The sequence below is a fragment of the Camelus ferus genome, chromosome 4 (genome assembly GCF_009834535.1).
Source record: "Camelus ferus isolate YT-003-E chromosome 4, BCGSAC_Cfer_1.0, whole genome shotgun sequence".
NCBI classification, from domain to species: Eukaryota; Metazoa; Chordata; class Mammalia; order Artiodactyla; family Camelidae; genus Camelus; species Camelus ferus.
The window spans coordinates 56,430,118-56,446,951 of NC_045699.1; the positions used below are offsets into that span (position 1 = coordinate 56,430,118).

The 16,834-nt window shown below is 46.8% G+C and overlaps 1 protein-coding gene across 1 annotated transcript; it reads right to left on the minus strand.

Moving 5' to 3' along the window:
- Window positions 1–3,749: 3,749 nt before the first annotated feature.
- Window positions 3,750–16,553, minus strand: SLC46A2 (solute carrier family 46 member 2). The gene is given in 5 exon segments (XM_032478208.1): window positions 3,750–4,612; window positions 12,618–12,774; window positions 13,188–13,271; window positions 14,689–15,367; window positions 15,369–16,553. Coding segments are annotated over 5 exon segments (1,416 nt in total). The 5' UTR covers window positions 15,807–16,553; the 3' UTR covers window positions 3,750–4,554.
- Between the last annotated feature and the right edge of the window lie 281 nt (window positions 16,554–16,834).

Below are 16,834 nucleotides of genomic sequence, written 5' to 3' on the forward strand. Positions count from 1 at the left end.
ACTATGTCTGGAATCTGTTTCTGTTTTGTAGATGAGTTCATTAGTGGCCTCTTTTTTTTTCCCCCCAGATTTCACATATATGTAATATCATATGGTATTTTTCTTTCTCTTTCTGGTTGACTTCACTTAGAAGGTCCAACCATGTTGCTGCAAATGGCATTATTTTATTCTTTTTTATGGCCAAGTAGTATTCCATTGTATAAATATACCACAACTTCTTTATCCAGTCATCTGTCGATAGACATTTAGGTTGCTTCCATGTCTTGTCTATTATATATAGTGCTGCTATGAACACTGATGTGCATGTGTCTTTTTGAATTAAGGTTCCCTCAGATATATGCCCAGGAGTGGGATTGCTGGATCATATTTATGGTAAGTCTATTTTTAGTCTTTTGAGGAATCTCCATACTGTTTTCCATAATGGCTGCACCAAACTACATTCCCATTGGCAGTGTAGGAAGGTTCCCTTTCCTCCACAGCCTCTTCAGCATTTATCATTTATGTACTTTTGAATGATGGCCATTCTGACTGGAGCAAGGTGATACCTCGTTGTAGTTTTGATTTGCTTTTCTCTGATAATTGGCAATACTGAGCATTTTTTCATATGCCTATTGGCCATTTGTATGTCTTCACTGGAGAATTGCTTATTTAGGTCTTCTTCCAATTTTTGAATTGGGTTGTTTGTTCTTTTATTAAGTTGTATAAGCTGTCTATATATTCTGGAAATTAAACCTTTGTCAGTCACATCGTTTGCAAATATTTTCTTCCATTCTGTAGGTTGTCTTTTTGTTTTGCTTATGGTTTCCTTTGCTTTGCAAAAGCTTATCAGTTTGATTAGGTCCCACTTGTTTATTTTCCCTTTTATTTCTACTGCCTGGGTAGACTGCCCTAGGAGAACATTGCTAAGATTTATGTCAGAGAATGTTTTGCCTATGTTTTCTTCTAGGAGGTTTATCATGTTTTGTCTTATATTTAAATCTTTTAGCCATTTTGAGTTTATTTTTGTGTGTGGTGTGAGGGAGTGTTCTAACTTCATTGATTTATGTGCTGCTGTCCAGTTTTCTCAGGATGTATCTTTTTTAAAATGATTTTCCTTTTAAGAAGATTATGAAAATAGTATACTGGAGAATTGTAGTCAGACTGAAGGCCTGGGAGAATAGATGGGAACAGATCGTGGAAGTTGTGACAAGAAGTGATAGAAAGGGAGATGGATGTAAGAGATTTCTGTGGTGAAGGGAAAGGGTCAGAGATGACTTAGAGATTTCCAGCCTGGGAGCTGGAGGTGATGCCACTAACTGAAACAGGGAATTAATCAGGAGAAAAACATAAAAGATGGAGCAGGCTTAGGGCTGGGAGAAGGAGAATTTGGTCTGGATTCGGGTTTAAGGAAATCCAGATGGACGTTTCCACAAGATTGTTGGAAAGAGTTCTGGTAGACTAGGTTACCTGAGAAGAGAACCCAGGGCAGGGCTTTTTAGGCCTCAAGAATTAAGGACGCAGGGAGAGCAGGAGGGGGACTTGGGGCAAGTTCGTAAGAAGAAAAAGGCCTATGGATTAGAACAGTGGTTCCTAAACTTGAGAGCTTATGAAAACTCCAATGTGGGGGCCCCACCCCTGGAGTTTAATTTGGGTGGGGTTCTAGCATTCCCATGGGATGCTAATGATGCTGGTCCAGGAACCAGGCTCTGAGAACCAATGGGTTAGAACATCTGTTAGAAGAAGCGGCGACCTGGAGAAATTAGAAAGCGTTCGAAACTGCTACCCCGGAGACAGGTGGGGTTGAAAAAGAGTCAACACTAGGGTGTTGAGAACCCAGCTTAGGTTAAAACCCACAAGTTTATGGTAGGGTCAATGTGGACAAATAAGGAAACTTTTCTAGCTGTTGAGAGCAAGCTTTTCCTTTTTAGGACAGGAATGGAGAAGCCAATGATTAGATTCATTTAGGTTGGTGAACTGGTCAGGGTCTGGGAGACAAGGGGCCAAGAGGAATGAACATATTGGTGAGAGGTTGTTTAGAGAGGTAGAGCGTGGCCTTGAACTCATCTTTCCCATCCCATCTTCTCTGCTTATGTTGCCTGTCTCAGCGGGAACTCTGCCTTTCTCCAAGTTGTCTGCACCCCACATCTGACTCATTCTTGCCTCCATCTACCTCACCCTCTGCAGCTCATCCATCACCAATTCCTGTTGACCTCCAGCTTCTAAATCCTTCTCCAAGGCCTACTTTTCTCCATCTTCAGAGCTTCTTACCCAGTGTCAGTCCACTATCATCCTTTGCCTGGATTCCTGCAAGGCACTCTGCTTGTCTCCTTTCTGCACGTCTTGTTCACTCCTTGCTCCGCCACTGTATTCTCAGTGCTGCCAGGTCCTCTTTCTAAGCTACGAATGTAAGCATTCCATGTTTCTGCTGAAAACCTTTCAACAGCATGCCCATTACTCTAAAGAGAAACTTTTAAAAGGCTCTGTTTTGATGTTGTTCATCTTTACTGTTCCAGTCTTACTTCTTGATTCCATCCCCCTTGCTACCCCTCCCTCACACTGATTTCCTATATTTTGGGATATTTTCACCTCCAGGCCTTCCAGTATGTTGTTCCTTCACCTGGCAGTTCCCTCAGCATCTAGCTTTGGTAACTCCTCATCTTTCCGGTCTTAGCATATACCACTTCTTCTGAGAAGCCCTCCCTGCTCTCTTGTATCTGGATTATATGTTCCCTTATGTTAACATTTATTATAAAATACATACATCATTGCCTGCTGTTCTGTCTGCTTCCCCCACTAGATAATACACTCTATTAGGGCAGGAGCTGTCAGGTGCCGGGACTTTAGTAGATGTGCTATAAAGTTTTTTTTTAATTGAAGTACAGTTGATTTACAATGTTGTGTTAGAGTTTGGTGTACAGCGTGTTGATTCAGTTATACGTGTGTGTATATATATATACTTTTATGTTTATCATTATAGGTTGTTATAAGATACTGAATATAGTTCCCTGTGCTATACAGTAGGACCTTATTTTATATAGAGTTGTTAGTATCTGCAAATTCCAAACCCCTAATTTATCCCTCCTTCCACTCCCCCCACCCTGGAACCATAAGTTCGTTTTCTATGTGAGTCTGTTTTGTAAGTTCATTTGTATCATATTTTAGATTCCACATGTAAGTGGTATCGTATTTATCTTTGTCTGACTTACTTCACTTAGTGTGATAATCTTTAGCTCCATCCTTGTTGCTGCAGGTAGCATTATTTCATTCTTTTTTATGGCTAAGTAGTATTCTAGTATGTATCTGTGTGTGTGTGTATACACACACCATATATATATACACACCACTTTATCCAGTCATCTGTCAATGGACATTTAGGTTGCTTCCATGTCTTGGCTATTGTAAATAGTGCTATGAACATTGGGGTGCATGTATCTTTTTGAATTCGAGTTTTCTACAGATATATGCCCAGGAGTGGGATTGCTGAATCATATGGTAAGTCTATTTTTAGTTTAAAGAATCTCCATACTGTTTTCTGTAGTGGCTGTACCAAATTACACTTCCACCAACAGTGTAGGAGGGTTCCCTTTTCTCCACACCCTCTCCCATGTGCCATAAAGTTTTGACCATTCCCTGCAAGGTCTGAGAGACAAGCTCAGCCCCAGTGCTCTGAGATTTAAATGCATTCTCTAGCTTTAAGTTCTACCCCACTCTAAGAATGCCATGTCTGATTATAGAGGGAAACTGACCTGGGAAAGAACGATTCACACACATGCCCTGAATGTCGATTTTAATTAGGTGAGTCTGCTTTCATACATGTAAGTAAAATAGGCTGTGAAATTAAGCACCTCAAAATAAAAATGGCTCTCAGCACCCTTCCTCCCCTGACGCCCCTCTTCGAAGTACTGTTGACAAAGTATCCAGTCTCATATCCCATTGAAGAGAGCCTTTTGATAGTTGCTTCTCAAACAGTAACGAAACTACCCTGAAGCCAAGTGCCTGTGCGCCAGACCTCTCCTGAGCTTTTCACAGCTAACAAGGCCTCAGGGAATAAAGCTAACTTTTTTTTCAAGGTTATATTTGAAAGATACTGACTGAGGTTCATTGTTGGCAGTTCTCACCAAACAGCCCTTCCACATTCCCTCAGCTGCTGAAAATGTGTGCCATTGAGTTCTCACGTCGGACTCCTAGCACAGTGCCCGGGTGACCAGTTAGCCATACTCTGGAGCCCCAGGAGACCATTCCTGGAAGAAAATTTCGGGGCTTCTGCGTCTGGAATGGCTGTGTGTGCAGCCTGCACGTCACCCTTCAAAGCTGATGTTCTACTGTCTGCAGAGCCTAACCTCTGCCTACTAGGGACGTCTGAAAGCTGAGAAAGTTCCTCCATCACCAGGAAAGTGCTTTTCCCCACCCACCAGGGACCCCTGAGCCAGAGTAGATCATTCTGAGGCCAACTCCAGCTGGAACTTGGGTTTCTTGGGCAATGGGTTACTTTGGTCACCAGTTCCTGGTCCCTTCCTTTGTCTCCAGAGGGGCCCGGCCACTGCTGGGGTTTTCGGCTCTCGCAGATCAGCACCTTCAGCTCTCTGCACTGTCTCCGTACTGCAACCACGAGGCTTGCTTGGAGGCCACGATGCTGTAAGAATTTACAAGTGGGAATTATATGAGAGTGACTGGAAAGGGGGACGGGGTGCCAGGAGGTCTCGGCCACCTCTTCATCCCTTATAGACACAAAGGCTCTATCCATTATGGCAGCAGAATGCTGTACTGCAGGGAGGGAGGGGCCCCCGAGGGAATGTCTCATTCCAGCCTCGTTCCAGTCCCACAACTTCTGCCTGAGGATGAGTTCCCAGGTGTAGCTTCAAGATCAAGCTTTGATAATCCCAAGCAGACTTCGCTGCATCCTCTTCTGCCTTTCTGTAGCCCCTTTCTCTCTTCTATAAATCAATACATTGTTTTAAAATATTTGTACATAAATGGATGCATAGGTCTTAAGAGCTGACCTTTGGAATGTCCTTCAGCCAACCTCTGGGGCCCCTGATTGTCTCATCTGTTTGAGCTCTAGGCACCTCAGGTTCTAAGCTGGAGCACAGTTCTTCCTGATGGATGTACAACACCTGGAGCTGCTGAATGGGATGTGAGCATAAATCCAAACCCTTCTAAGGGAAAGCTTTGTAGAAACTTCTACACACTGATTCCCCACCTTCCATGAGCCCCAGGGCTCTAAGGGAGGCGCACTTACTATACTAAGAGCTCATTGTATTACAGAGCTGGCAAGAGGGAGCCAAGACTTGGAGGCAGCCAGCCTAGGACCACTTGAACTCTGGGTTCCAGGCCTGGCTCCACAGCTTACCCCTGCTGGAGACCACTACAGAACAGCCACGTGGTCAATGCGATGAAATTATTTTATCTGCCACATGTAAATCAATGAAGTTAGAACACTCCCTCACACCACACACAAAAATAAACTCAAAATGGCTTAAAGATTTAAACATAAGACACTATAAACCTCCTAGAAGAAAACACAGGCAAAACAGGCATAAATCTTAGCAATGTTCTCTTAGGTTAATCTCCCAAGGCAATAGAAATAAAAGGGAAAACAAACAAATAGGACCTAATCAAACTGATAAGCTTTTGCACAGCAAAGGAAACCATAAACAAAGTGAAAAGACAACCCAGAGAAAATATTTGCAAAGGATGTGACGGACAAGGGCCTAATTTCCAAAATACACAGTTCAATTCAATAAAAAAAAAAAAACCAAACAGCAACCCAATCAAAAACTGGGCAGAAGACCTAAACAGACATTTCTCCTAAGACATAGATGGTCAACAGGCATATGAAAAGATGCTCAGCATCCCTAATTATTAGAAAAACGCATATCAAAACTACAATAAGGTATCATCTCACAGCGATCAGAATGGCCATCATTAAAAAAATCTATAAATAATAAATAGGGATAGACTGGGATTTCAAAATTGTAGGATAGATAAACAAGATTATACTGTATAGCACAGGGGAATATACACAAAATGTTATGGTAGCTCACAGAGAAAAAAATGTGACAATGTGTATATGTCCATGTATGACTAAAAAATTGTGCTGGACACTGGAATTTGACAACATTGTAAAATGATTATAAATCAATAAAAAATGTTAAAAAAAATAATAAAAAATGCTGGAGGGGTTGTAGAGAAAAGGCAAACCTTGTACACTGTTGGTTGGAATGTAAGTTGGTGCAACCACTATGGAAAACAATATGGAGGTTTCCTTAAAAAATTACAAATAGAGTTACCATATGATTTAGCAATCCCATTACTGGGCATATATCCAGAAAAGACAGACTAACTCAAAAAGATGCATGCACCTCAATGTTCATAGCAGCACAATTTATAATAACCAAGACATGGAAGCAACCTAAGTGTCCATCGACAGATGACTGGATAAAGAAGTTGTGAGATTTTATACACACACACACACACACACACACAGAGAAATACTAAGCCATAAAAAAGAATGAAATAATTGTTGGGGGACACTTGGTGGGCTGATGATGCGGGAATTTACCCGAAAGGGAGAAGTTTAAGAACAAAGGAAGGTTTAATAGTGATGATGCCATAGGCAACAGCGGGCCACACAGACAACAGGTGCCTGCGTGACCACCGAGTGCGAACGTGCAGGGTCTTTCACTAGGGAAGGGGCTGTGAACACAAAGGGACAGGGGAAGAGATTTCTGATTGGCGGTAAGTGAGGTAAGCAGCTTTGATATACGGGCGGATAGTAGATTTATGACTCCAGTGAGATGGAGCCACGGGCTGACACAGCCAGGTAGTGGAATTTATGATTCTGAGAAGGAGGAGACATGGGCTGACACAAGTCAGCCTGAGCTACGGCGAGGCTGGTCATTTCCCAGGGCTGTTAACTCTGTTAAGGCCAACACGTTAGGAAAGGGTGTACTTTGCTTTTTTAAGGGATTGCAGGCGGACATCTGAGAGCCCAGGAAGGGGGGGGGGTGTCACAGGGCCTCAGCAGGCACCAGTTGGCACTGCAGTAATGCCATTTGCAGCAACATGGATGGACCTAGAGATCATTCTAAGTGAAGTAAGATAGACAAATATACGATGTTACTCATATGTGGAATCTAAAATATGATACAAATGAACTTATTTACAAATCAGAAACACGCTCACAGACATAGAATGCAAACTTATGGTTACCAGGAGGGAAAGGGTGGGACAGGGATGAATTAGGAGTTTAGGATTAGCAGATAAAACTTATATATAAAATAGATTAAAAAAAACAAGGTCCTGTTGCACAGGGAACTATATTCAATGTCCTGTAATCACCTACAATGAAAAATATGAAAAAGAACATGTATAGCTGAATCACTGTGTTGTACACCAGAAACTAACACTGCAAGTCAACTATACTTCAATTACAATTGTTTTTAAATAAAATTAAGGCAGGACAAGAAAAATTTTAAACATACAATTCTCTCTGCCCATTTGAGCCACTTCCTTCTCCCCGTTAGCATGCATTGTGTACCTGAATTGTGCATTCCCCTTAGAAGACAGGAATTCCTACTTGCCTGAAAAAAAAAAAAAAAAAAAAAGCAACTTCCCCGTGGTGCCAGCAGGGTAACCCCTTAGGAGATAGAATCCCGTAAAGGGAATCCCAATAGCCCGCTACTCGCCTTGTTGGACTAATGCCAGTGTGTTACTTTGATGTATAGCCCTTTGTCTCAAAAATATATGAAACTGTGCCCTGACCTCTAACAGGCAGAACAGTTCTCAGAGCTTTCTGAACGACTGTCTCCTGGGTTATAATCCTCACTGTTAGTGTGAATAAAATTTTCTATTTCTTTCTTCAATTGACTACTAACTTTTTTGTTAATATGGTGAAGGCCAACCGACATGACTTCACGGTCAATTAACAGGCAAGCTCTGGAATGTGGATGGTCAGCAGGGCTGGCTAGTCAGTGTCATACCCTTCTGACAGATTGCTCATTCATTAAACACTTTTTTTTTTTTGCGATAATACCAGACGTATAGAAAAATTATAAAAAAATAGTACAGAGTGCCTTATACTTTTACCCAGGTTCTCCTATTGTTTTTTTTTTCATTAAACACTTTTTGAGTACTTCTTACATGCCAAGCAAGCTCTCTGCTGGACACAGAGGATATTCAGCAAACCAAACAGGCATGGTTCCTGCCCTCAGGGAGCCTACTATGGTCTAGTGGGCAAGCATGTAAGATGGATAACCACTGAAAAATCATCAACTGTCATGCTATGAAGGAAAGGTAGAGGCAGCCTGGGGAGCATATAATAGAAGGATCTAATTTAGATTGAGAAGATTTTCTCAAATCCTTTTTGAGAAAATGGTGTTCAAGTTAAGACCACAGCTAGCTGTGTTAAGACGTGTGGCTAAGGAAGGAGGGACGAGCGTCAGGGGAGGCTCCTGGGGCTGAAGCATGGAGCAGAGAGGGTGGTTCGTGGCTGGAAGTGGAGGCTGGATTATGCAGAACCTCATGGTCCATGGTAAGACGTCCAAGTCTTATCCTAAGAGCAATGAAAGCCAAGTGCAGAGCTTTCAAGCAGGAGATGATGTGAGCTGATACACACTTTAAGGAAATTGCTGACCACCTGGCAGAGTGAGGATGGTGAGGAAGCAAGTATGGATGCAGGGAGAAGGGCCCATGGGGGTAATTCGATCACCCAAGTGCTTTTAACTAGGACTTTTTATCCCTACTGGCAGCAGTAGGGATAAAAAGAAAAGGGTGAATTTGAGGCATATATTGGAGGTAGAATCCACGAAGCCTGATGGATTGGAGGTGTGGGGAGATGAAGAGGGAGGACACTGGTGACTCAGAATTCCACCCTGGGCGGGTGCTGATGTCATTCAAGGAGGTGGGGACGACTGGAGGGAGCAGGCTTAGGAGGGCAGCAAGAACTCAGTTTTGGAAATTTACATGGTAATTTGAAATTCTGAAAATACTTTAGATTGCTTAGAGAGAACATGGAGAGCAGAGCCCCACAGAAGTCTTCCATGTGGCAGTTCATAGAGATGAAGCCACCAGAAGGGCAGGAGAAAAACTGGGAGAGTGAGGTGTTAAGCTGAGTGACAGTGACAAGGGCCTCCCAAAGGCAAGAGTGACCAGCGGTTTTGGGGCAGCTGAGAAACCGTGAGGGATGAGGATTGCAAGGATACCTGCATCCTCTGACGTCCACTGAATTCAGCTATAAAAAGAAGTCAGATCTTGGTGACTGCAGCCCTGGTGAAGCTAAGCAGGGGAAGTCAGTCTGTAGTGGGTTGAAAAGCGAACAGGAGGTGAGGGCTCAAGACAGCAGGTGCAGACCAGCAGTGGAGAACCTGGCTAGAAAAAGGAGGAGGAGGAGAGATGGGGCAGCAGGTCCCATGTCAGATCTGGTAGGAAGAATTCCGGAGTGGGAGCAGCTAACTGGTGTGGTGGGCTCTCTGAGGCGTTGGGAGAGGTGCCACCCAGATGCCCAGTGACTTTTCTAAGAAGCAATGTCAAGTAGTGGCTGACGGAGACCGCCCAGGTTCAAATCCTGTCTCTTCCACTTATTAGCTGTATAAGCTTTAGCAAGTTACACAAAACCTTAGTCTGTTTCATCTTCTGTAAAATGGGGAGAAAATAGTGGTTACCTCAAAGGATTGTTTGAAAAGGTTAAATTAGTTAAAATATATGAACTATTTAAGTGCCTGGCACATAATAAGGGCTATTGAAGTGTTTGCTATCATTGGCTGTAAGAGGGGTTGGGGGAAGAATAGGATGCGTGTAGACCTACTTGCAGAAAATGAGCCGTTCTCCTAAGGTGGCGTCTGTTTTCTCTGCGAAGCACGGGGCAGCAGCTGAGCCCATGTGGGCTGGGTGGTCAGTGGCTTGCAGATGGGCAGAGCCAGTCAGTTATTTCCTCAGCATCTCCCTGCGGCATGCCAAGAAGAGCCAACAGGAGAGGGCGAGTCCTCCACATGAAATTGGCTCACTCTGATACCAGGAAGGAGGGGAGGCCACAGATCCTTCCAGCAAACAGGCTGTTGGCAGCCCTGGCCTGGGGAACCTCTCCTCCCAGCCTTCTGCCTGCCACAGCCTCCTCTGTTCCCCTGCTGTGACATGTCTTCCTGGGCCCTTTTTTCCCTTTCCCCTCCTGGGCTTTTATGTCATTGGAATGTAACTTCTCTTTCTGCGGTCAGAGAGTTCTACTGGTCTTTCCTGTTGATCACACTTAATGATGGATGGTACAAGCCTTGGCCTCCTGTAAGAATTTCTGGATTTTTGTTTATTTAGGGACTTCGTGGGAGGGAAAGGTAATGGAAACTTTCCCTTTATACTAGAAGTTCTTAACCTTGGTTGTACCTCCAAATAAACTGGAGAGCTTTAAAAAAATTCCTGTGCCCAGGCTGCATCCCAGATTAACTGAGTCAGAATCTCTGGGGGTGGGACCCTAACATCGATAGTTCTTAAATCTCTCCAGGTGATTCCAATGTACAAGTAAGCAAAGGAGTCTGTCTGTATGTGGGTCCCTCTACTGCTAAATGTCTACAACAGAGAGAAACAACTTAAGTGCAGCTACTTAAGTGCTTCATTCACATACGCATTCAATTACTTATTTGACTGGGTCAAGATTCTGTCCCTGCTTCTGCAATCTAAGACCACGAAGACCAGGCACATCTTAATCAAAACTCCATGCTCTGAATGTAGGACTGGGTCATGTCACAGAGTCCACTGGGGTGAGAGGTCAAGGGCAGCACACCTGCCTCGTGTACCCCAGAGTCTCTCAACGAAGGCAGAGCATCTACTCAGCACACATATGAAGCAATGAAACTGTGTTATTGTATATTCTCATTGCTTTCATTTGTCCATTTTTCTCTCCAGCTATGACACACGTTACCTGGTCAGACTTGTTTTCTTTTGTTGTTTTTTGGGTTTTGTTTATTTGTTTAGCTTCAAGAGACCATTTCAACCAACTGCCAATCAAATGGGAGTGGATAGCCAAGTGGCATAGCTCCTAATCCATTACTCGGACAAAGAGCTGGGACTCCCAAGACGCTTGCATTGTGTGCCAGGTCTAGCTAATCCCAACCCATTCAGCCAAGACTCATGAAAACAAAGGCGCATGAAAAAGCCTAAGGGCTGGGCAGCTCGAGGACAGGTCTGGCTCAGTCCCACACCTTAAGAAAATGAGAACTGGACCAAGAAGGCACCAGTCATCATGCCTGTTGTTTTGCACAAATTCTCTCAGCTGTTTGATCTTCACATCTCACTTCTCTCAACCATGAAATAAAGCAAAGAGCCCTCAAGATTGATGGCTCCTGTCTCAGGAGGCTCAACCTTCTAAGTAGGCAGGGACCTTTTATGATATGAGGATTCAGAAAAAGCCCTTTCCACCATCCACTTCCCAGTTCTTCCAGTCTGCCATCAATTCTGTTCTACTCTGCTGCCCATAATACCGCCATTACTGATATGCAGAGCTTCTGTGCGCTGCTGGGCAGGTTCCTTTAAAATGCAAATCTGTGTCAAGCCCCCTGCAGCTTCTTGTGGATATAGTTATTGTGTTCTTTTCGCCTCTGGTGGGACTGACACAAGTGTGAGAGAACCTCACTTTAGGGAAAGGGATAAAAAGGCCTAAACAGACCAAAACTGAGCTGTCTTGTATGGCAGCCACTAGTTCCCTTGGCTACTGAACACCTGAAATGTGCTCAACTTGAGATGTGCTGTCAGCGTAAAACACATACGAGGTTTCAAAGACTTAGTCAGAAAAAAAAAAAAACCAACTCATTGATTTTGTAAAGGGATTCCAAATGGTATTTTGGACATATTGGGCCAAATCCAATATGTTATTAAAGTGATTTCTCTTGTTCCTTTTATTGTTTTTAGGTGTGGCTACTAGAAAGTTTAAAATCACATACATGGCTTGCGTGTGTGGCTCTTCCTGTGTTTCCCTGGGACAGGGCTAGTCAGAGACCAGACGGTTCTGTGTGGCCCACTTTGGTGGTGACCTGGGCTCATGCACTTCTCATGGGACTGGAGCCCTTCCTTTGCTCCTCTGGCGTGTCATCTCCAAGACTTTAGCGATCTTATTTTACAAATGAGACAGATCCCCCAGAGAGGTCAAAGGAATCGCCCAAGTCCTACAGGGATGCTCACACAGTCCGGTGGCCATGAGATTGCAAGGGCACTGAGCAGAGGCTGCTGGGCGCCCAGCCCTCAGTGGGCACAGAGGAGAGAGTGCTTGGAAGCGAGACCAGATGACTCTCACCTAATGGAGACTAAATGCAAGAGGTCTGAGTGGTTCAAGAGGGTATTCTAATCTCAGCCTCTGATTACAAGGAAGTAAATGAGGCTCCTATAAATAAGTTGTATTACAAAACTGCCAGGAAGTGAGCCAGCGAGTTGTGGCCCTCCATTTATTATTTATGACTTCAGGGAATTCCCAATTGTCAGATTATTAATTTGGGGGAACAGGCGAACTTTTCCCCTGTGACAAGGCCTACTCAGAACCCACTGTGCAGATGCTGCAAAGAAACAATCCTTCACGATAACGGGCTGGAAATGCCCCAGCAGGCCTTCCCTGGAGCCCCAGGCCCCAGCCCAAGCAGCAGACGCCGCTCCCATCTTACCCAATCGGGATGATGGCCAGGAAGGAGAGGAAGGAGGAGAGCGCAAAGCAGGTGCCGACGAACTTCTCCATGGTGAGCTGATAAAGCTCGTTGTACATGGTGGAGGTCACCACTCCAGTCAGAGCCAGGGACAGCTGCAGGATGACGAACACCTTTCCTGTGGAAGGGACCAGGGGATTGAGAGGGTTACCATGCTGTCCCCCTCTGTGTTCGCCAACAGCCGAGTCTCTGGGGAGGTCTCAGGAGACCCCCAGCCCTTCCCAGACTCCCACTCAGCCTTTGTGGTTCACTTCGCCAGGACTCTGGCCTCCTTCCAGCTGCCTCCCACCGTGGCTGGGGATGGTCGTGTCTCCCTTCAACTGCAGCTTTCCAGCATCTGACTTTCCGAGCCTTGCCCACCCTCCACTTTTTACTCCCTCTGCCCTAGATGGACACCAGCATGTTCCTAGTGTCTTCGGGGCTGCTTCTGGAACTCTCTCCTAGGCCTTCCACCAGCCCAAACCCTGTGCCTCGAGCCCGGCAGCTCTGAAACCGCCCAGGCAGAGCAGCTCAGAGATTCCTCTCACTCACCGTAAGAGGAGTCCTTGATGAGTTTGGACATTGCTGATCGGATGGTTGTGATGGGGATGAGCGCGAACAGCATGACGGCCCGAGCTGGAAAGGAATCACACAAGAACACTCCTCACTGTAGCCCAGCCTTGGCCAAAAGAGTAAATGAGAAGAGAGCAGAAACCTCCCTCAGAACCCCCATCCCCCAATCCCAGTGTGGCCTGCCCTTCGAGAAGTGGTTTGTTAGCTGGCAGACTAGCACCCCTGCCGCCCCCTCCCCAGGCAGGCGGACTCTCTGATGGGGCCGTAGATGCTGCAGACCCCTCTGCCAGGTAGCAAGGCACAGGTGACGTGGTGACAGCTGAAAGGTATCTGTATTGGCAGAGTTAAGTGGTTTCTAGGGAAGTGGAGCTGATGTCACTCAGTTGACTCAAAACTCCTCTGCCTCCTGGGAGGGAAGTGTTCTCCCTGGCTGTTCATCGTCACCTCTGGGAGACGGTCCCAGGAGTTTTGGCAAGCTGCATCCAGAAACATGTGCCACCAGCACAGCTGCCACACACCCCTCCTTCCCTCAAGCCCTATTCAGGATCCCGATGCGGTGTGTGAATAAGTGTAAGCGTGTGTGAGGAGGGTGGGTAGACGTGATGAGGAGGGAAGGGGAGGGGGCTCCTCTGACTTTGCACATGGCCTGTTTAACTGGGAGCTGGCCAAAGGTAATCTGGCCATTTTGTGAGGTGTTTTTCTGAGGTGTGTGACTTCAGCCAAAGGACAGTCTTGTAACCATTTAGGGTTGTTCTATTATGTTAGGCATTAGCCAGCCACGTGTGACTATTTAATTCAAATGAAATACAGTGAAAAATTCTGGTCTTTAGCTGCACTGGCCACATTTCACGTGCTCCATAGCCACCCATGGCTAGTGGCTACTGTACTGGCCAGAACAGTTACAGAACATTTCTATCACTGTAGAAAGTTCTATTGCCGCTCTGGTGCAGAGATCTCTGCTTATGGTTGTGTCCTTGGGTAGAAATTTCATTCTACTTCCTTGAGGGAATGTGTTTCATTGGTTGTGAAAGGCATTTATAGAGAATTTTAATCTGTTTTTAAAAAGCCTGTGCTTGACCCAAATTGATTTTAGTTAAGGAACTTTTTCAGCTGGATTACTTACTGTTTTATCGCTTTAAAACTGGGGAGAAGAACCTCAACACCATCTCCTCCATTCAAGGCCATCTGCAACCTCTCTTACTGACTCCATGTGCCACTGACCACCCCCTCCCTGGACTTCCTAGAGCTACGGACACCATTCTGGTCACATTTCAGTGGGCAGCATGGGTGGCACAGGACACAATACAACACAGATAAACTCGAGTGCACATAATCCTGTCTCCCTTGTTTCTCCTAGGTAGCAGGCATGATCTCTGATGCTGAACTGGGACACCTAGACCACAGCATTCCTGGTGGCAGCCCCATGACTCAGGGGGCCAGCAGTGTCCTCGTCCTGCCTCCCCAAGAAAGCCAGACTCACCAATGTAGAACATGTATGTCTCTTTCACAAAAGCCAAGAGGAGGGCTCCCGACCCAAAGGAGACCATCCCAATCATGATCATGGTGGTGTCCCGGAAGCAGCGGGAGAAGACCAGGACGCCCAGGAAGCTGGTGATGAAGATGGTGTACCCTGCAGCCATACCATAGCCCACCTGCACTTGGTTCCAACTCAGAGGCTCCCTCAGCACAAAAAGGGGCATCACGTCTACTGTGCCCACCACTGCCAGGTCATATATGATGGCTCCCACAAAGAGCAGGGCAATGATGGTTTTTTTGGGCTTTGCTTTTCCAGGAGGTGGAGGGTGCTCCACGACACTCTCCTTGTCTGGCTGATCAGGATCCAGTGTGCGATAAGAGCCGGTCGTGCCAGACACCATATCCACAGCCTTGCTGGCCTTGGCCGTGGACTCAGGGACCTTCAGCACCAAGAGGCTGTAGAAAAGGGCGCAAGCGGCACAGCTCACGCTGCAGGTAGTCAGCACCAGGCCCTGCCTGGAGTGCCCGGTCATCTGCTTGAAGAGATGCCCCGAGGCCATGCTCCCGCAGAATCCCGCCAAGCCCAGGATCAGGTCAATCAGGATCAGGCGCAGGGAGCGGCGGCCCTCTGAGGAGCCGAGGGAGCCCAGGGCCATGACCCCTGACCAGAAGGCCGAGAAGCCTGCCGCACAGTCCATTTAGCGCTGCCGCCCCGTATAGCACCTCCACGGGCCAGTCCAGCAGCACCTTCAGCAGCAGCCCCAGGCGACAGAGCAGGAAGCCGAGCAGCGGCACGCAGATGGAGATCTTGCGGTGGTAGCGGTCGCTGAGCCAGCCCAGCCCATAGGCTGAGAGCAGGGGTGTCAGGCCCATCACGAGGTTGTAGATGATGTAGAAGTTGGAGATGGCTTTCTGCTGTTGATCCTCCTGAGCCCCCCGGGGCGACAGGCTGGTGCTGTGGTTGGAGAAGGCCTCCACTCCAAAGGAAGCCTTCACCACCAGGAGCAGCCCCGCGTCGTAGAGAGAGGTAGCCACCTGAGTGGAGGCCACCACAGGCTCGATCCAGGTCCACACCTGGCAAGGCAGGGGGCCCCTCCAAGGGCAGATGGTCCCGGGGCCCATGTGGTCTCTCTGATGTGGGGATGGAGCAGCTTGCTTGCTGGCAGTTGCCTTGGAGGGCCGGGCTCACTCCGAGTGTGGGTGCGCTTGGGAAAGGGGAGAGTCAAGCTGAGCAAGGCGCCGGGCACAAGTGACAGCAGCCAGCCAGGCGGCCCAGTGACCTCCGGGGCCGCGGCCACTCCTCCCAGGACCGAAAAAGGCCGCGCCCCGCCCCTGCCTTCCGAGCAGAACTGGCGGCCGCCCAGGGAAGCCAGGCGCGGGAGAGCGGCGAGTCTCGCCTCGACCCGGCGCCCCGCGTCACGCTGCTCCGGGGAGCGCGGCCGCCGAACCAGGGGTTCGATTTCCCCACGGGCAGGCGGCGTGCCTGGACCTTCCGCGGGTCGCTGGGCACCTTCCCCCCAGGGCTTGTCATGGCCTGGCCTGAGACTCCCAGGCAAGGAGCAAAATTCTACTGTCCCTGGAAAGCAGTTTGGGCGAGGGGTGAGGTACCTAAGAATCTGCCTGGGGTGGATGAGAGAGTGCGTGTGATTTGTCGGGTTTAAAAGCAACAGGGACCCACCTGCTGTAGGGAGCCGGGTCGCAGACTTTGAGAGAAGTAAAACTCAGGAGTGCTACTATCACTTTGAGATCCTGGTTTCAATGTGGGGGGATAAATACCCAACCGGGGGATCACTGCATCTTAAGGCAGTTTGCTTTTATTTTTTGGAGGAAACGTCTATGTGACAACGTGGATGAACCCTGAGGACATCATGCTAAGTGAAGTAAGCCAGTTGTAGGAAGACAGATACTGCTTGATTTCACTTAGGAGCTATATAAAATTGTCAGATTCATAGAATTAAAGAGTAGAATGGTGGTTGCCAGGGACTGGGGGCAGAGGGAGGGAGAAATGGGGAATTACTAGTGAATAGGCATAGAGTTTTAGTTAAGTTAAATGAATAAGCCCCAGAGATCTGCTGTACATTGTATTTGTAGGTATTTATAGTCAACAATAACGTATTGCACACTTAAAAATGTAAGAAGGTAGTTCTCAT